General features: G+C 46.8%; 1 protein-coding gene and 1 long non-coding RNA gene across 5 annotated transcripts in view; both read left to right on the forward strand.

The window, feature by feature from the left end:
• The window catches only part of HK2 (hexokinase 2), a 63,159-nt gene that overhangs the window by 18,837 nt on the left and 23,406 nt on the right, over positions 1-20,916 (forward strand). For all 4 annotated transcript variants that reach the window (XM_074341418.1, XM_045515496.2, XM_074341419.1 and 1 more), the window contains one exon: positions 17,750-17,898. In XM_074341418.1, the coding sequence (XP_074197519.1) occupies positions 17,750-17,898 (149 nt within the window). The remainder of the gene's footprint in view (positions 1-17,749; positions 17,899-20,916) is intronic.
• On the forward strand, positions 5-17,741 carry LOC105067750 (uncharacterized). The gene is made up of 4 exons (XR_835189.3): positions 5-11,805; positions 12,080-12,132; positions 12,366-15,223; positions 15,608-17,741. It is a non-coding gene; the product is annotated as an uncharacterized LOC105067750 (long non-coding RNA).

Here is a 20,916-nt window from a genome sequence, read left to right on the forward strand (position 1 = left end):
CCACCCCCGGGGATGGCTCTGGGTGCTCCATTGCTGGGGGAGGTTTGGGGGACTTTGTTCAGGGAACCAAAGAACTATATATATATATAGTTATTAGTGAGGGTTCTTTGGTTTCAAGCCTCAGAAGCCAACCTGGGCTAATTTAAGCACACAGAATTTACCAGAGGTCTGTGGGACAGGCTCAATAGGCAGGCTGGGAAAGCAGGCAGCCCTGGCCATCAAGGGAGAAGTCTATCTTTGTCAGCCCCCCCCCCCCGGGGCGCTGCTGTCAGCCATTTGTCTCCCATCCGAGTGCTGAGAAAGGCTGCTTGGCTCAGTTTGGGATCTTACAGCTTCACTGAGATCACACACAGAGATGCTGATGAACGATGCCCCTAAGTCATGTCTGAGACAGCCACCGCCCTGGGCCATGGCGGTCACTCTTGGGCCCACCTAAGTGGCACATGCCACAGGCTTGCTGGAGAAACAGCGGGGTCCACATGGTCCTGGATCGTTTCTTGAACCCCATGGGAAAAAAGAACCCAGATAAACTTGGGGGCATGTGAAGAGCCCGGGTGCCTGTTGAGTATTGAGGGCGCTGAAGCTGTGCAGCAGGAGTCCGTCAAGCTCTGTTAACCCCTTACTGGGAGATGAAATCTGCCTTTCCCGGTGCACCGCCCAGCCAGTGATCTGATCAAGCTGGAGAAAAGGCTCACGGTGGAGACTGAAGTTGGAAGCTGGGCTGGAGCTCCACCCAGGGGCCTTGTGTGCACGCCTCAAACATTGAGTCTCTCCTCAGGAAACACTGGGAGGTGTGTTGAGGGGTGTGATGGGCAGAAGTGTCTCGGTGATGTGCACCGTGAGCAGTTTATGCAGAGTGGAGGGGTGGCCGATGGGCGGCCGGTTTGAGGAGCGGCTGGGTGTCTGTTCCCACGTCGGGCACGGCCCTGGTGGAGTGTACTGGGCAGGGACCGGAGAGGATTCCAATGTGATGCTGGGGCGTTGCGTCCAGCTGCCTGGGGGGTGCCAGCATCCTCAGAGAAGGGAACCGAACTAAGTTGTGCCAACACTTTTACACAGTTTGTTTCATTTAGTCCTCATAATGAGCCTCCTGTTTAGAGATGAGGTTACCTACGGGGGCCATGAGGGGTGAGAGGTGTGGGACAGCTCCTTGATGTAGAAGAAAGGGCCCAAGGGGCAGCCGCCAGGGCAGTGGAGGACCCAGGAAGCACAGAGCCTGAGAACCTGAGGGAGGGGAGCGCCAAGGAGCTCGCTGGTGCACCAGCTGCAGAGAAGCCCAGGGGACAGGGGTGTGGAAGGGACAGGGCTTGTTTGTGCACCACATGCCTTCGGCATTTCCATCACCTCTGTGTCTTTGAGGCTTACTCGCCTGAGAGCCTCTGGGGACCTGGTTTGTCCAGTAAGACTTTGTGCCTTTCCTGAAATCAGTAGGTACTTGCTGAAGACTTGGGACCTAGCACTGAGGGTGTGACCTCTGAGTGTGTGTCTCAGCCCTTCAAAGAGCTCCTCGAGGTGAGAGGCCCCCTCCAATTTTTGGGTATCCCTCTTATGCCCTCTAGAATGGCACGTTTACTATCCCTGCCCCTCCCTCCGCCTGGCATCCACACCCGCTTTTATTGTTTTTATTTGACATGCTGATAAATTTACTTGCTCCTTAAGGCCAGGGGCTTTGTCTTTATTTCAGGCACTAGTGCTAAGTGAGCACCCTGAATATTTCCTAAATATACATTATGGGCTTAAGGGCTTCTCTGAGCACTTCTGTGTAGTAACGCATTACTTTTCACAAAACCCCGTAAGCTAGGTACAAATTTTACTTTTTTTTTTTTTAAATAAAAGTAGATTTATTTAGAGAGATGTCCATGGGGTCGGAGGTGTGGGGGGGTGGTTAAAGTAAAGTAGGTACACACTCCACAGACAGAATGCAAGCCATCTCAGAAGACAAGGGAGAGAGAGAGAGAGAGACAGAGACTTTATGTATTTTTTTAGGTGAGGAGTTGGAAGCTTGGATGGTCACGTAACTTGCCTAAGGTCCCATAGCTAATGAGAAGCTGAGTCAGGATTCAAACTCATATATGCCAAGGGTCAGGTGTCAGAGATCGCACCGGATACGTTACGTGCGGATGTGCACTTGCCAGCCCATCCACTCAGCACCAGGGCACCCAGCGTGTGCGCAGCTGAAAGCTTTCGAAACGAGGCTGGAGTTGCGTGCCTGGTCTGTGCTATAGGCACGGTGAATCCGTTTGCTGGGGAGAATTAGGTGTGGGGCCAACTTTTTCTATTCTCATTGCCTTCCTGAGACTGGAGACGTGGAGCCCTCCCTCGTCTCTGAGAATTGGCTCTGGTTGCTGTACTGTGGGGTCGTTGAGTCTCTGGGTCTGGGCTCGCTTTCCACGCGGAAGCAGAGAGATTTTACCTGACTGTTGTGGTGCCCAGCCTGCCTCTTCACACCTTGGGTTCTACAGCGTGAATATTGCTGGTGCGTAAAAGCAACGCTGGGTGTCGGAATGCTTTCCTCATTTAAGCAGAGCTAGTGCCCTCTAGAGAGCCAGGGGCCAGACTGTATGAATTGTGGCCTCCAGCCCCTTTATTCCTCACTTGCCGGGGGGGGGGGGGGGTCCGTGGACCAGCTCCTCACCCAGGCCTCTGGGACTCAGCCATTCACTTTTGTAAAAGTAAGAGGTGGGTCCAGAAGTCCCGGTCGGTTCTACACATGTTCTAGCCTGTCAGTGTGTTTATGCACAAAGTTCCTTGAGTTACCGTAATGAGGGAAAAAATCCTTAACGTCCCGGTGGACACCGGTCACTGGCTGTTGGTCAGTTAATGCAGAAAGCTGTCCTCTGCAACTCATCACAATGCATGAGAGAGCTTCATCTATGCTCATATTCTGTGAAATCATGTATATATGTTCATGTGCAGGTGTGTTAAGTCTCAAGGACCTGTATTGAGCTATTGTTAGTGGTTAGCCTAGGATGTGAGGTTGGCAATAACTAGTTACGTTGCGACTACGTGTATGTGATAACTCAGCCATTCTACTGCCGACTATACCTTGCACAAATCCCCATATGAACTGGAGGAGAAATGGCCAAGAATGTTCACAGCAGTGCTGCTTATAATGACAGTATCTTGGGGACAGTTTAGGGACCGTCCATGTGATGGGATACTATACGGCACAGAAATGACTGTGTATACATATGGATACATCTGAAAAACATTTGAGTGAGAAATTGCAAAAGGGCAAGTACCTCGTAGTAGTTGAATGTAAATTAAAAAAATCCCTCAATAATGCTGTTCATCACTCATGGACATGCACGCATCCTAAAATTATTAGGATATAAACTGGAAAATCAGCACAGGATAAATGATAGGGGTTGTTTCTGGAGGGAAAGAGAGGAAATGGAACTGGAGACGGGAACATGAGGGAACGTGATAAAAGTGGTCAACATCAGGTCCTTCTGGCTTGTATTTTGTTAGTTGGGGCTGTGAATTACGGAATGTGGCCATGGGAACCAGTGATTCTTCAACCAGATAAAGCCTGTCAAAAATGCAAATTCTCCTTTATTATTGGCACCCGGTAAGGTGCTGAGAGTGAGCAGCTGTGTGCAGGGACAGCTGCCTTTCCCCTTGGATGTGGTCACGTGCCCGCTGGTGAGGCTTGGCTCGTGCACCTGCTTGGGGCCGAGGCCACAGTCTGGGCACTGTTGCTGCTACTGGTGACTGCTTCTTGCGCCCCCATTCCTTTCCAGCATTACTTTTTTTTTTTTTTTAATTAAATTGGTTTTTTTCTTTTTTGGAGGGCAGGTAATTAGGTTTACTTATTTATTTATTTTTTAGAGGCGTTACTGGGGATTGAACCCAGGACCTCGTGCATGCTAAGCATGTACTCTGCCGCTTAAGCTACACCCTCCCCCACCTCCAGCATTGCTTTTCATATCTGGGAAATTAAACCTCATATTGAAACCTCTGATTCAGGGGGACTTAATCAGTGACTTTTAACTCTTCTGCCCCCACAGCAAGAAACACATACATATAAATACTGATACACAACTGAAACAAATTTCAGGAACCAATGTTTGTTCTTAAACGTGACACAGTCAGCTCTGTTACCTTCTAGCCTTTAAAAGCGTTTCTAGTCAGAACGGACTCATTTTTTTTCAGCTTGCAATGTGAAAGCCACCGTCTTTGATGCTCCTCACCCAGTTTTTTTTCTAGACAAGCATTTGTAAAATTGGCTACTTCTTGCCAGAGGTGACGGGTGGTTTCAGGACAGCGTGTGGTAAGAAGTGACGATCAGACAGAGTTCTAGGTTTAAAAAGGGTTGCATCACATGGTAAATCTATTTTTAGTTTTTAAAGGAATCTCCATGCTGTCTTCCATAATGGCTGCACCAACCTGCATTCCCACCATCAGTGTTGAGAGGGTTCCCTTTTCTCCACACCCTCTCCAGCATTTATTGTTCGTGGACTTTTAAATGATGGCCATTCTGACTGGTGTGAGGTGACACCTCATTGTAGTTTTGATTTGCATTTCGCTGATAATTGACAACGATACTGAGCATCTTTTCATGTGCTTATTGGCCATTTGTATGTGTTCACTGGAGAATTGCTTGTTTAGGCCTTCTGCCCATGTTTACATTGGGCTGTTTGTTTTTTTGCTATTGAGTTGCATGAGCTGTTTTGTCTATTTTGGAAATTAATCTCTTGTCTGTTGCATCAGTTGCAAATATTTTCTCCCGTTCTGTAGGTTGTCTTTTTGTTTTGTTTATGGTTTCCTTGGCTGTGCAAAAGCTTATATATTTAATTAGGTCCCATTTGTTAATTTTTGCTTTTATTTCTATTGCCTGGTTAGACTGCCCTAGGAGAATATTAAGATTTATGTCATAGAATGTTTTGCCTATGTTTTCTTCTAGGAGATTTATAGTATCTTGTCTTACGTTTAAGTATATATTCAGGGGAAACTCTAATTTGAAAAGATACACACATCCCAGTATTCATGGCAGTGTTATTTATAATAGCCAAGACATGGAAGCAACCTAAGTGTCCATCGACAAATGACTGATAAAGAAGTTGTGGTACACAAACACACACATACACACACACACACAATGGAATACTACTCAGCCATAAAAAGAATAAAATAATGCCATTTGCAGCAACATGGATGGTCCTAGAAATTGTCATACTAAGCAAAGTAAGCCAGAAAGAGAAAGAAAAATACTTTATATCACTTATATATGGAATCTAAAAAGTGGCACAAATGAACTTATTTACAAATAGAAATAGACTCACAGACAGAGAAAACAAACTTATGGTTACTGGTGGGTAATGGGAGGGTGGAGGGATAAATTGGGAGTTTGGGATTTGCAGATACTAACTACTGTATACAAAGCTGATAAACAACAAGGTCCTACTGTAGAGCACAGAGGACTCTATTCACTATCTTGTAATAACCTATAATGGAAAATAATCTGAAAAGGAATATACACATATACATGTATAACTGAAACATGTTATGCATTACAAATTAACACAATGTTGTAAAATGACTATACTTTAATTTAAAGAAAATTTTAGGTGTGAAGACAGTAGCAAATTCAAAGTGAATCTTCTTTATTTATAGAAAAATGTTAATGGAAAAAGAAAAGGGTTGAATTCAAGCTGTGTGTTTTGGAGCAGTTCATTTATGCCCTCGTCCTCCATTTTCTGATTTGTAAAAAGAGGAAACATCAGAGGGTTAGCTCTCTGAGAATTAAGAGAGAATCACTTGTGTAACCTCTTACGTGTTGTAAGTTCAGCCACCACAGCAAGAGGCGCAGCAGCTCCCATTTTACTGAGAGAGGGTTGGTGAACCTCCCAGGACCTTTCTTGCAGAGGGAGCAGGGTTCATCCCTGTCGCTGGAGGCGCTGCCTCTTGGAGCGAGGACCGGGTTCCAACTTTCTTTTATACAGGTCCCAGGAAATCAAAGACCTGGGAGATAATGTGGTAGAGACCTCAGCAAGTTTCAGCGATTCATTTATGATGGTGGCCTCTATTCCACACAAGAGAAATGAACCTCCAAATGACGGCTTGAGTTCTCTGTGAGGAAGGAAGGAAGTGTCGGTAGCTGCTGACCCCTCTCGGGGCTGATTTTGAAATATCTGTGCTTCACAGATCGTGTGGACCATGCAATGCAAAGAAACATGGTTGGCACAGATAAAAATGAAATGTTTATGAACAGTTCAGGAATGTCTTACTAAGATCACTGAATTTGTTGTCAGCTGGGGTATGTATATGAAAAATGCCCCCTACTTGTTCTTTTCTCCCAAACAGTTTTAAAAAGTTGAAAGAATTACGTAATGAACATCCACATACAGAATACCTAGACTCCACATTGGTATTTTACTAGATTTATTTTATCACACTCTGCCATCCTTCCAGTCATTGGTCCATCTTGTTTTATTTGAGGCATTGCAGAGTAAAAATTGCAGAAATCAGTTCATTTCAACCCTAAAACTTCAGCATGCACATTATTAACCAGAGTTCAATATTTGCTCTTTTTTCTTTTGGTGTAAAATTTCATATGAGATACAGATCTTAAGTATCATCTGATGAACCGACAAATACATATACCTGTTTAATACAACCTCTGTCAACGTGAGAACGTTACCGTCAGCCCAGGAATTCCCTTGTGCACCTTCCCAGGCGATCCCTGTCCCCAACCCCCAGAAGCAATCCCTGTTTTAAATTTTCCACTGTATTAGTTTTGCCTGTTCTAGAACTTTCCATGTATACAATCCTACAGTATTTACTCTTTGTGCAAGGCTTCGTTTACCCACCGTGATGGGCTGTATCTGTGTTGTGTATATCAGTAGTTTGAAGGCTGTTGATTCCAGGATCTGATTGGAGTCCTATATGACCCAAATGCTGTGGACACCTGGGCTGTTTCCAGTTTTGGCCTATTATGAGGAAAGCGACTATAAACATTCTTGCACAAGCTTCTTTGTGGACATATGTTTTCATTTTCTTGAGTAAACTAGGAGTGGAATTTCTGGGTTATAGACTTTGGGATGTGTTTAATTTATTAAAAAACTCCCAGACCTTTTCCCAAGGTGGTTGAACTATTTTATGCTCCCACCAGTGATGGAGGAGAGCTCCACTGGCCTCCCATATCACTGATATTTATTGTCTGTACCTCCCCCCAACCCCTTTTGTTTCTGGCAGTGAGTATCTGCCAGGAATCTCACCATCTTGACCTCTCTGTGGGCAGCTCTGGCCTAAGCTGTGACTCTGCATGTGACACATGCGTTTGCAGGACCAGCCCCAACAACAGTCCTGTCAGGGGGCCCACGACATACAGCGCAGGGATCTGGCCTTCAGGCGACAGTTCCGTCTTAAAAGGAAATTCAGGAATAATTGACACCATTTCATGAGCACCTGTGATAATCTGTTTACATTGTCTGTCTTAATCTCTATGCAAATTCTACAAGAGAGACACTCCCACTTGAAAAATAAGGTAACTGAGGCTAAAAGAGGTTGCCGAGGTCGCCTGTGGCCACTTAGTGGTGGAGTTGGAATTTTAGCATAGTCTTTTTTTTTCCCACATTTAAAAAAATAAATTTACTTATTTATTTATTTATTTATATTTATTTTTATTGAGTTATAGTCAGTTGACAATGTTGTGTCAATTTGTGGTGTACAGCACAATTCTTCAGTCATACATGAACATACATATATTCATTTTCATATTCTTTTTCACCATAAGCTACTGTAAGATATCAAATACAGTTCCCTCAGCTATACAGTATAAGCTTGTTTATCTGTTTTACATACACAAGTCAGTATCTGCAAATCTTGAACTGCCGGTTTATCCCTTCCCACTCTCCTCCCCCCTGGCAACCACAAGTCTGCATTCTATGTCTGTGAGTCTGTTTCTGTTTTATATATAAGTTCATTTGTCTGTTTTATTTTTAGATTCCAGATATGAGTGATCTCATATGGTATTTTTCTTTCTCTTTCTGGATAACTTCATTTCGAATGACATTCTCCAGGGACATCCATGTTGCTGCAAAATGGCATTATGTTGTCATTTCTTATGGCTGAGTAGTATTCCATTGTATAAATATACCACAGCTTCTTTATCCAGTCATCTGTCGATGGACATTTAGGTCAGCACAGGGAGTCTTGATTCCATGGTCATAAGATTTGTGCTTTACATTGGCTCATGTCACTGAACAGAAGTTCCTAGAGCAAGTCAGATTTTTATCTTTTTAAGTTGATCATTAATCAGGGTTGGCTTTGTACCATTATGATAAGAAGCTCAAGTACTACCCAGCTGAAAATCTACAAATACTCTAACCCCACGTTCTCATTTAAAAACAGATTATCTTTGTAATGTCTTGATTGCCCTCACTGTCTTGGCAAGATTGTTTAGATATACGTATGTCAGAGGCAAAGCGAGATGAAAGCTTTTCCGTATTGATCTTTTGATCCTTCCCCACTTCCCTGAATGGTGAATTTTTTTTTTCCCCCGCAATGAGTGTATCTCCATCCTCTAGCTAGACTTAACTCCCTAAAGAGCAGGGGATGATGATGATAATTTAAAAACGTAGATTTATCAAATGCCAGGTACTGTATTCAGCACTATATTGGAGCTGTCTCAGTACTCAGTAATTCTCACCGTGATCCAATGGTAGACACCCTAAACCCTATTTTGGAGAAAAAGAAACTAGGTATAGAGAGATGAGGCAATTTGCCCAAAGTCACTTAGGACACAAGTGGACGCGCTGGGATTGGAACCCAGCCAGCTATGTTCCAGTGCCAGGGGGCCCTTAGACCTACTGCTAGTGGCGCATTTTATGCTCACCTGCTGGCACAATGCATTCATTCTTAGTAACTGAAGCCTGGCTGTTCAGTTCATTCAGTTAAGAGTCCCCTCTGAGGCTGGTCCTCTGGGGGGCAGCGGTGTCCTGAGCAGCCTTGTGCCCCACCTTTGAAGAGTAAAAATGATCCTGGGGAGCTAAGGCTTACACAGATGGAATGATTACAGGATGGCACTGGGGCATTTAATGCAGGCACCCGATATGATAAAGAGAGACTAGGCTGGTGGGAGTTTGCATGGCGGCTGGTATTGCCCTGAAAGGGCCCTTTTCTTGGTTGCTCAGCGTTGTCTCAGCAGCTCCATGGTGGAGACATAGTTCAGTAGTGAGCATCCGTGCGATGTAATACGTGAATTTATATGGTGCCTGCAATATAAACTGAGGATTGTATTGATAGAGTCTCCATTTAGTGGTAGCTGGAGTTGATCAAACATTTACACGTGCCAGGCATTGGGCCAAACACCTTGTGCATTCACTGCATTGAATCTTGACCAGAAACTGTGTATGTGTGTCTGTGTCCCTGTGTCTGGGGGAGTGATGGGGAGATACTTGCTAGAGAGGAAGTTATTACTGTCCCCTTTTAACAGAGGATGGAATCTGAGTATCAGATTTCTAATATCCAGAATTGTATGACTGACTAATACACGTGAAAACAGGATTTGGATCCAGGTCTGCCAGTGTGAAATCTTAATACATTCGACGCCTGCACAGCATTGAAATGTAATCATGTTTTAATCCTTCGATGAGTTGGTTCCACATCTGTGGAGCGAGGATAACACCCCTCTGTGAGTGGCCCATAGTTCAAGTTTAAGAAACATTCGCTGAGCATAGAAGCCCCAGGATGGTACTTTGTGATGGTGGTTTGGGAAGCTCTGGGGGGCACTTACAAGGTGGTTATGCGCTCCAGGCCCCTCCCTTCCATTGGAGCAGCTCTGTTTTTCTGTTCCTGCATTTTGGCATTCAGCATCCTGTTGCTTAAAATGGTTTGAAAGCCAGCAACATCGACTGTCACGTTACCCCTTTCCTTGACAGTACCAGATAGCAGAATTAACTGATTGTGATTGGGTGCCTTTAATAACATGGAGCTGTTTTTCACCTCTGAGCTCTTGAGTGGAGACTATTGGAGTATCTGGGATCTTAGAGCTGAAAAAGAAGCAGCCAGATGTGGTAGTGACTTGGGTGTTTCCAGGTCCTTGAGAAATAATGTGCTTTGAACCCTGTGTCTGGGAAAATTAGTTTTGCTGGATCATCCAGCTGAGACCTGGAGATGTTGGGTTGTCCTCTCATTTGGGGTTCATGCCGAGCATTCTCAGAGCAGCCTGTTGTGGTGTGCTAGCAGGCCTTTGCAAACCAAGGGTAAGCACGGGTCCCTCTCAGCCCGGAGCTGGTCCATGAAGGGAAATCAGAATGTTCAGTGCAGTCACCTGGGGCCCTTGGAAATATTCCTGCTGTTGCAAGGCAGGTAGGAGCAAGACCCTTTGGGACCAAATAAACAGGAACTGGATTTGAAAGTATGGCTGGATGCCTCGGGCATTGGGTGACAAGGAAGGGCTGGTGGCCCTGGGGTTGGATCTGTCTAATATTGCCCTGGGGTGACCAGCCATCCCCGTCTGCTTGGGACTCTCCAAGACTTAGTGCTGAAAGTTCTGTGTCAGTCCTGGGTAAGCCAGGGAGACTGACTACCCTGCATGGCCCTGGAACCCAGGCTTTCATCACTGCTTGGCTAGACTATCTTAAATACTCCTCACCTGCCTTCCTGGCTCTACAGTTGCTCATCTCCAGTGCTACTGGAGCCCATCTGGAACTGCAAATCTGACCTTCTGCTTAAAAACCAAAGTCCTGGGCACTGGCATTTGCTGTGTGCTTGTAGCCATGTCATGGGAGCCCTGTGTTGGACCTGCCATGAACTTCCACACCTCTCTGTGTGTCCCCTTTCCTCTCTCTGGCAACTTCATACCCATCCACTAAGCCCTGGCTGTCTTGTGTTGCCTCTTGAGAAGCCTTCCTTGTCTGAGCAGAAATATCATTCCTTCTGTAACACTGCTATCATGGTACTTGCCGCGGTGCATCTAACTGTTCCCATCCCCCTTGTCCGGGCGGGGACTTAGTTGCATACAGCACCAGGCAGCCAAGAAGCTTCTGGTGACTGTCTCCAGTGCTTAGTGTTGAAATAACTAATAATAGCAGAATGGAGAATATTTTGTTGGCAGGTCCTAGAATAGATTTAGTGTTTGATGCTCAAAATTGTGATTTTTAAAACATTTTTCAAGTAGTGGAGCCCACTCCCAACTTTAAACAGAATGGAATCTTTTATATTGAGTGCCATATGTAAGACAATTAAAGAGTAGGGAAAAGAAATGGAATTGGAAGTGAGGATGTGGGAGGCGAGACTATGCCGTCTTCATGGATCCCCAGAACTCTGGGCATGCTGTGTCAAAGCTGCTTGTTTAAAAGCTTCTGGAGCTTATGATTCTGAAGAAGTCCATTTAATCACCTGAAGAGGCCCTGGGGTGAGGGGCTGGGCTCTGGCTCCAGCCTTAACCAGACAGGGCTCTGCCACTTCTGAACAGAGTTACCTACAATTAAAGGGCACCGCTGTATTTTGTTTTGTATTTTGTTAAAAATATGAAACCAAGCCAGACCTGTCCTCAGTTCACTCTTGGTGCCCTGGTTGGCACACTGCTCCGAGCGCCTGATGGGTGGAACAGCTGGCGATCTATTTTAATTAGTGGCAAGTACCTAGTGATTGAAAACAGACTGTTAGAAAACTCAGCCGGCCTCACCCCTCATGCCTGACAAATGGTGGGGATGCTGTCCGTGTGGGATTTGAAGAGGGCTGGCGCTGAGGCCTGCTCAGACGCGCGCCTGGTGTCCCATTGACTGGGGTGATGGTGACTATCGTGTTCAGGCAGTGACATAGGTTTTAGTCCTCTTCAGCCTCGCCCTGGGACAGGTGAGTTCCCCGGAGAAACGGAAGCCCCTTGACCTTGCTGGCCTTCTGTGTTTGATGAGCGCCTCACTGAAAGTGGGAGGAACGGCAGCCCGGGACGGGAAGGGAGCCAGCAGACACGCTCTGCCAGAGGGGACGCTTGAGTGGGAGCCGCCGGGCAGTTTGATGGCGGGTGGCGAGACCTGCTGCCAGTCCCTCGTAGCTGTGAGCTAATCGTTTCGCTGCGAGCTCTCTCTTTGTAGAGGGTTGCTACCCCTTCTTTTGTCCGTTTTTGCAGGGGACGTTCTTAATTAGGAAGACCTTCACCAGAAGGGGCTTGGGGAGTGTCCGGTAAGTTGGGAGCAGAGGATGCTATAATTGTATGAGATGGCACTGATACAGGAGGGGAGGGGGCAGGGCACAGCCATGCAAGGGATGACAGCAGTTAACACTGAAATGGTGGAAGATTCAACTTCTGCCAGGCTTTGAGGCCCAAGGTGGCGGGAGATTTGACTTCCACTAGACCTTGAGCTTCATTATATGCTCATTGTAATATGTTAACATTTTAAATGACACGCCCACAGGTGCCATGACAGCTCCGGGTCTAACCTTCAAAGGCTGAAGAGTGGGCGGTGGCCCGGTTCCTGGGAATCCCAGCCCCTTCCCCAGGGCAGTTGGAATGGTCCTCCTACTTGCTGGGATGTGAAGCTACCGAGCCCATAAAAACTGGCAGCACTGCACCTCATGGCCACTCTCACTCCCTCCTCTTAGGAGACGGCCCACGCTCTGTCTATAGAGTGTGTATCCACTTTTACTTTAACCTGAGCACTCAACCCCCACACCTCGTGGCCTTTCTCTGGACTTCTGAAACAGCCTGCACTCTATGTAGTATGTATCTCTCTAAATAAATCTATCTTTACTCAACTGTGGCTCCCTCTTGAATTCATTCCTGTGCAAAGCCAAGGGCCCACATTTGGCAGGGCATGTCCCAGGGGCTCAACCGAGACCTGGGCACGGCCCTCCTCTGACCCCACATTTGTTTTCCCTGCATCAGCCCCAATGGGTGGCTGCATCAAAACGCTTTAGTGGGTCCTGGGTTTGTTTTGGGGAGAAGCGCCTGTCACCCTCTTGCTGGTGAATGTGTGTCTGCCATCTCCCCCCTCAAGTCTGAGAGTATTTGGCCATCTAGTAGGTCCAGAGGGATGGGCCGAAGTTACTGATAAAGATTAGGGCGGTTTTGCTTTCTTTTTCACCACTTGATGGCTTATTTGCTTCCATCCTGGGTTCTGTGCCAGGTCATCCTCGCCTTCCAGGAACCAGCATCTCAGGTGCCATGGGTGTGGTGCACAGGGACAGGCACGGGCTCTGGGGTCAGGTGAACTTGGGGACAAACCCAGCAGTCATTTCCCGCTGTGTGATCTTAACCAAATGACTCAGCTTCTGAACCAGAGTCACTTCCTTTGCCACCCAGGCCAGCTTAGAGTCTGTGGCAGCCTGTGGGTTTCATGCTCTTGGCATTGTTAATGAAGAATTCCTTATGTGAGGATTTACAGCTTTCTCAGGAGCAGCAGCATCCTCGCTCATTGCAGTAGAAAACTTTTTTAGAGAGCTAGACCTGGGTTTAAATCTTGGTTTCAATTACTTGACCTGAGCCTTGGTTTTCTCACCTGGAAATTGGGATCATAATGCCCAATAGGGTTGTTGAGGATTAACTGAGATAATGTTTATAAAGTGACCATCACTTAACGAATATTTCTCTTCTGTTAAAATTATCTACATGTGGGGCCTTAAATAAATAAACGAAACCTTCCTCATACTTGCCTCTGTCTTCGCATCTTTACATTACCACCATAATCCAGAGGCAAGCGCAAAAGTCTGAACTCTGCCCCAGAGACAAGAGATGAAGACAATGTTCTGGGCTTCATTTTTTTCAAAAAAGCCATATAGAAGTCAAAATAGAAGATGAATTTGATCTTTTAAATAAATCAATGGTGAAACCTTGCTTCCTTGATTTTAGCAGTGGTTTTGACCACATTTAGAAGGAATTGAAGAGGTTTAGAAAGGGCATTGAATTAATGTAATCTTCTATAGAACTTTTTGGGGCACACCATAAACCCAGACACCATACATATTTTGACAACATAAAAATTAAGCATTTCTGTATGGCAGAAACACCATGAACAAAATTAAGAGACAAACATCCAATTGGAAACAAGTAATTGCAAATACACAACCAACAAAACTATTTTCGTTAAGAGGGGAGGGGAAGAACTCAGTGGTAGAGCGCGTGCTTGGCACGCACGAGGTCCTGGGTTCAATTTCTAGTACCTCCATTAAAAAAAAAAACTTACTAAAAAATGATTTTCGTTAATATAGGAAGCGCTCTTTTAGGTTATTAAGAAAATAATGAATATTTATTTTTAAAAAGGCAAAACGTGAGTAGAAAATTCAGAGAAAGGAATTCACACGACCAGTCAACAGTTCAAAAGGTGTTAACCCATGCAAAAGAAAGATACCAAGTTTAAAAAAAAATGAGACCAGTTTGATCTAGGAGGTTGGCAAAGATTAATTGTATGTAACATAGGACACTGGTGAGAGGGGAGCTCCCCTGTTGGTTTACGTGGGAATTGGAGAGACTTTTTAGGAAGATAATTTGGTAACCTCTTCCAAATTAAAACCATAGAACATATGTATGTATCTGCAAGACTGGGACACCGTACTGCCCATGAGAAACTGACACATCATAATTGACTGTACTTCAATTTAAAAACCTTTTTTTTTTCTTAAAAAGCCATAAATCTTTAGAACCAGCAATTCAAACCTTTTTCTTAAAATATGTCAGTTAAGAGCCTCCTATTTTTATACATTTTTATATATGTATATATGCTTTATAAAATATTTACATATGTTTTCATGTGTGTACCTAAGGCCACTCAAGAAACATTAATAATGGTTACTTTTGGGGTGTGGAGAAGAAGAGAGATGTTTGCTTTTCATTTGTTTCATTTTTGTACTGTTTGAACTTTTAAAATCAGCTGTTTATATTTGATTAGTTTTACAAAGCTCAAATTGTTTTCTAGACATAACAGCGTGCTCAACAATAAAAGGAATCTTACCTGCAGCCTTACTGTCTCTTACACAGATCCTCCAGTTGGCACTAGCATTTTGTTTAACAAATGAACCATCAGGGAGCAAATGCAATATGAGATGTTTTCTTACTACATTGCCTCAAATACTGCCCGTAATCATTGAGCAGAAGGATCTCGCCGCACCTTCCTGGGTCCTCTGCCTTGTGGCTGTGTACCCAGGCTATGTACCTGTATATTCGCATATAACATGTTCTGTATTTTCTGTAAGCCTCATGACCCCCGGGGAAGTCTGCATTATGAGCCCTGTTCTGCAGATGAGGTCCACAGAGAAAGCCATTCAGGTAGTAAAGCAGGTGAGCTGGATTTCAAAACAGCCTATCCCCTCATCTCTAAGGTCCAGCTCTTAACCACTGCTCTATGAGGGCCTGATTCTGTGTGGTGTGAGGTGGGCGCTAGGGGAGGGCGTCCACCCACTGTCCCAAGGGCGTCACCTTAGGATTAAGATTTAGCTCCAGGAACCACAGTGCTGGGCCTGCCTCAGAGATACTGGACCCTGGAAAGAGCAAAGCCCTTGGCTCTGGCAGTTGTGATGGAGTGTGCTTGTGGTGGGGGTGCCCGGGAGGAGGGACGCAGACGAATGTCTGTTTTGATAGAGTCTGAAAAGAGAGGGAGGCGTGACATTCCTTCCTGGGCACGGAATTATCAGCAGCACTTTATCATTTGTGGTTTCCCTTCAGCCCATCAGCAGATACTGCAAAACCGCCATTCTTGATGGAGCTGTCCCCTTCAGTGAATCCAGCTGGGCTGGCCTCGACTCCTGACCAACCGGGGGCAGCCTCAGCCGCCTCAATCCCCCGTGGCTGCCGATTCAGCAGATTGCACGTGTCCTGGGCTGCAGAGTGCTGATGCAGGAGGATCTTCTTTGATTTTCCTTTTCATCCCCCATGACAACCACCACATAGTTTTCCCTACAAACTGGCTGACGTCCCACTCGTAGGGGAGGCTCAGAACAGGAGTGCCTGGAAAAGTTACCCATGGCCACAAAAGGGGCACAAGTCACCCTGGATGGGGTTGAGGCCACCCCAGTTATCTAACAACTGTAGCTGGAGGGGTGGGGGGACCTCCAGGTGCCAGGGAAGGGGTGGAAAATGAGCACCCCTGAGGAGGAATGCTGAAGTCACTGGGGAACATTCCAATGGCTTTTATTGGACAGCTTTCTTCAGTCTTCCCTGTCAGAGCTGCTTTTACTTTATCAGTCTGAGAGGCAGCCCTAACACTGGGCCTGGGAGACTCAAATGTGGGTGTCTGGCGGTGTTTGCTGAGACCCCAGATGGGGAGCTTCTAGTACTTATTGTGAGTGTGTTAAGTTCTTGGCACTGTGCTGGGTGCTTGAGGCACGTTAACCTGGTTCTCTTCCTCACATCAACCACATGAGGTATGATGTTCCCATTTTAGAAATGAGGCTGCCGAGTCTCCGAGGCTCAGGAGTTTGCTGCAGCCAAAAGGGGGCTGGAGTTCTGATGTGGGTAATGTGGGCTCCAGGCCCAGTCTCTGTGGTCATTCCCACCAGACCATGGTTGTGCAGAGACAAGTCCCCATGGCATCGTGGGTGGATATGACCACCCCATGTTGCCCCTCTGACTACAGCCTGTGGGTAGCGCCCTCAGGGAGCCTGGGAGAGGTAGCTTTTCTCAGGGCCAGTTACTGCAGCTGAGAGGACCTGGGTCAGAGCAATTCTTGTTTCATGTGGTCAGAGCACTGCCCTGGCCCTCCGATCGGTTCTCCCTTACTTCAGTGCCAGTGTCCCATCAGGAAGGGGCTGAGTGTTGACAAACATGCCGGTGAGTGAATCCTGCAGGAAAGAATCCTGGCTCCTTCCAGCAGGTGTGTGGCAGGGCACTGGTGGAGCCACTACTGGTGGAGGAGGCTGCTGAGTGGATGAGCCCATCTTGTGCCCCAGCCCTTGCCCGCCTCCCAGCCCCAGTCCCAGCCCCGGCTCTGGCCTCTTCAGCACTTTCATTCTGGGCCATACAATGGTGCATGTCCCATTAACTGCTATTATTGTCTGGAATCTGGATGTTTCCTGTTCTGCACTGCTTGTTTCCTGGGGGGACTGGACTGTGCCTCCCCGGTGACACCTGAGATCCTGACCCACCTGTGTCCATGGCGTCTCCCTCTCCCGGCTCCATCTCAGCGCTCTGGCTTGTCTGAGTGGCACAGCTGAGTGGCCTGACTCTTGTCTTAAATACTCTTAGGTCAGTATTCTCTCACATTTGAATAAGCCTGGAGTCTTTTTTTGGAGGGTCAGGGGCACCTGTTTGACTTATTTGCTCGGCTACTTCATTCATAGCCAGCTGGATCCCATTCCACTCCATCACGTGACCCTCTCATCCTGCCCAGCCAGGGACGTTGCCATCACTGTATACAAACATTAAAGAGTGAATTTTGTAAAGGGATTGTAATTGGGCAGAAGGCCCAAGGGCCTGCAAGCTTGTAGCGGCCTGTTGGGTGTCCCGGGGGTCGCGAAGAACAAAGCCGAGGCATGGTTTTCTGGTGCGGGGGTGATGGGTCCTGGGAGCTCGGTGAGGACTTGGCTGAAGGCCCTTGGGAAATAGTCAGCTCTTGCGAGGGGTGGGCATCCCATTGCTGGCTGTGACATTGTCTCATTGTTCATGTGAATTCTAGAAGTGATATGCTTGGCATTAGGGAAAGGAACCAGCAATACATTAAGGTGTACAGACAAAGGGAAGACCTGCTGGCCACCTCATCGCCCGGAGGTGACCAGGGTTTGTGGCGGATTCTTAGGTTTTAAGTTTTGGTCTCTGGTAAACAGATACACCTTGTCTTTCTTGAACCAACAGTGGCTCTTTTCTCTGCAGAGCATGGAGAGTTCCTGGCTCTGGACCTCGGAGGGACCAACTTCCGGGTGCTTTGGGTGAAAGTCACGGACAATGGGCTCCAGAAGGTGGAGATGAAGAACCAGATCTACGCCATCCCCGAGGACATCATGCGAGGCAGCGGCACGCAGGTATGACCCTTCTCTCAGGACGGCCCCGGGCTCTGGGCCCCGGGGAGCAGAGGCCGCTCCTTCTCTGTGGTCCAGAGGAGGGAGACCCTGACTGAGGCTCGGGTTTCCCATCCTCTCTTTGCCTAGTCCCCCCCTTCCATGCCTGGAGGCTAGGCAGGGGGCCTCCATCTGGAGGGGTGCATGTGACCAGAGGGCAGGGAGCATGTGAATGAAGCCCCAGGGTCTGGATGTGCTTCTGTGGGAGGGATTTTTCTTTTTTCACAACTTTATTGTGGTTTAATTTCTGTAAAGTAAACTACACATATTTCAGATGTACAATTTGATGAATTGTGATAGATACATACACGTATGAAGCCACCACCACAATCAAGATACTGAACATTCCCATCACTTCCCCCAAAGAGGTGCAAATTTCAAACATGGGAGGGATTTTGATTTTCCATCTTATTTGAGGCCTGCCTGCATGTGCTGGTTATTGAGGAAAGCCTGCTGTCAGGAGGCTGGGCCAACACACCCAGACACCTAACGGTCAGTGGTGTCATTGACGAGCACGTCAGTAGAGCACATGATGGGCTCAACACTGTCACAGCCCTGGTGGCCATTCTACAGCCCCCCGACTCACAGGTGTTAGCATAACATGGCATGAAAATGGAACATGCCCCTTTGCCTTTTTGTTATTGCACTCTCTCTCTCTCTTTCTGACCTTTTAAAGCAGAAGAGGTTTTGCACAGAGGGGTGGGAGCCTGTTGAGAAAAACACTAAACTCCAGCCTTACAGGAGTGGGAGGGGCCAGAGGCAAGACACAGTAAAAGAGCAGATGGAGAAGAAATGTGAAACCCAACTAAGAATCATTTCAGTAATAGCTAGAAAAAAATGAGCAAGGATGAATTTGCCATCACAATAGTGTCCAGACGTGTACTGAGCATCGCCTAGGCATTGGGCCACTGATCCTTGCTGGGAATTAAAGTCCTGGTCCTTCCCTTCCAGGCTTCAAGCCCAGCCGGACCACCAAGACATACATACCCACCCACAGAAAGCAACAAGTGTTGGGGGGCAGGCCATAGCTCAGTGGTAGACTGCATGCTTAGTATGCCCGAGGTCCTGGGTTCAATCCCCAGTACCTCCATTAAAAGGTAAATTAATTAAATAAAACCTATTTACCACCCCCGCAAAAGAAAAAGAAAAAGAAAAGAAAAACAATTAAAAAAAAAGAGAAAGTAATAAATGTTTTGTTGAAGGGGCTGACACTGATAACTTGTTGTGTGTCAGGCTGAGCAAAAGCGCTTTGTATGGATTTTCTCATTTTATCCTCATACTAGCTCTAAGGCTGAGTGCACCTGTCGTTTCCACTTTACAGATGTGGAATTGGGCTTTGAAAGACTGAGTGACTTGGCCTTACAGGAGTGGGAGGGGCCAGAGGCAAGACACAAAGCCAGATCCCTATGACTGGAGCTTGTTCGTGCAACTCTCGGGGGCTCCTTCCACTTTTTAGGCCACGTGATGTGGTCTGTGGGAATGGTGGTGCTACCTGGAATTAGGCAACGTGGTGGTCCTGGGTCCCGACTACCTGTCCCTGCTTCCAAAGTAGGAAGAACTCCCCAAAGGGGCTGATGCTTCTGGAGACAGGAGATCCTGCAGGGCAGTCTCCGCCTCTCAAGAGTGCCCCCAGAGAGCCCTCCTACAGAGGGGGCGCATTGCCGCCACCACACCAGGAGTCTCCGGCTGGTGGGAGATGGCCACAGGTCCGGCCATTGTTCTCTGCTCTTAGGTGTCCCCTTTCACTTGCTCTGCAAAAGCTCCCTTGGGATATTCTTTCTAGTCCTTCTCTAGCTGCTTTCAGCCATGGATAGGAATCACTGAAGACATTCCTGGATATTAGAACAGCTACAGGGATCATTCTGGGCTACAGGGATCATTCTCGGCTATAGGGATCACTCTCCATTACAGGGATCACTCTCCGTTACAAGGATCACTCTCGGCTACAGGGATCACTCTCCATTACAGGGATCACTCTCGGCTACAGGGATCACTCTCCGTTACAGGGATCACTTTCGGCTACAGGGATCACTCTTGGCTACAGGGATCACTCTCCGTTACAGGGATCACTTTCGGCTACAGGGATCACTCTCCGTTACAGGGATCACTCTCGGCTACAGGGATCACTCTCCGTTACAGGGATCACTTTCGGCTACAGGGATCACTCTTGGCTACAGGGATCACTCTCCGTTACAGGGATCACTTTCGGCTACAGGGATCAGTCTTGGCTACAGGGATCACTCTCCGTTACAGGGATCACTCTCGGCTACAGGGATCACTCTCGGCTTGAGCACTGGCTCTTCCTGCTGTAGTTTATTGTACCTACTATGTACTCAATCAAAGGGTGAATGGAGGAAATGAAATCCAAGTAAGACAGTCTTCCTGCGTGGTTACCTCTTGAGACTTAGAGCTTGGAAGGGGTGGCCCTTCTCATTCCTAGTGCACTATTCTTCCCGCCACTGCAGGCCACCTCCTGGGAAAGGAATTTTGGACCAAGACTAGAACACATGGGGGAGATATTTTTAGACCCTTTACATGTCCTTGGGGGTGGCCCTCAGGGTAAACCTACTACTTTCCTTGTTTTAATCCTGGGGTTGGACAAGGAAGGCTAAGTCCCTGGGACTGTGGGATTTGAGCACTACTGAGGTTGTCACATAGCCCCAGTATAGAAAAACAAAATGTTTCAGTCCAGGAAAAATCTGAGACCGTTCCGGAAGAAACTATGAAACTATTGTGATATTAAAAAGCCTTCAAATAAATGGGAAAAAAATGCTATATAAAAAGTGAAACGAAGAAAATTAGAAAATATAGGTGCTTAATCCTGGAAGGGAAAGATCTCTGTTGTCCTAAAGCAGCAGAGAACACTTGGTATAAAGATGGGAAGGAACTCACAGTGGCTATTTCAGTGGTGGGATTACTGGCGCTACATTCCTTTTTCCTTTCCTTTTTTTTTTTTTTTAAATTAAATCTTAGGTATCAATC

This window comes from Camelus bactrianus, chromosome 15, assembly GCF_048773025.1.
Source record: "Camelus bactrianus isolate YW-2024 breed Bactrian camel chromosome 15, ASM4877302v1, whole genome shotgun sequence".
NCBI lineage: Eukaryota > Metazoa > Chordata > Mammalia > Artiodactyla > Camelidae > Camelus > Camelus bactrianus.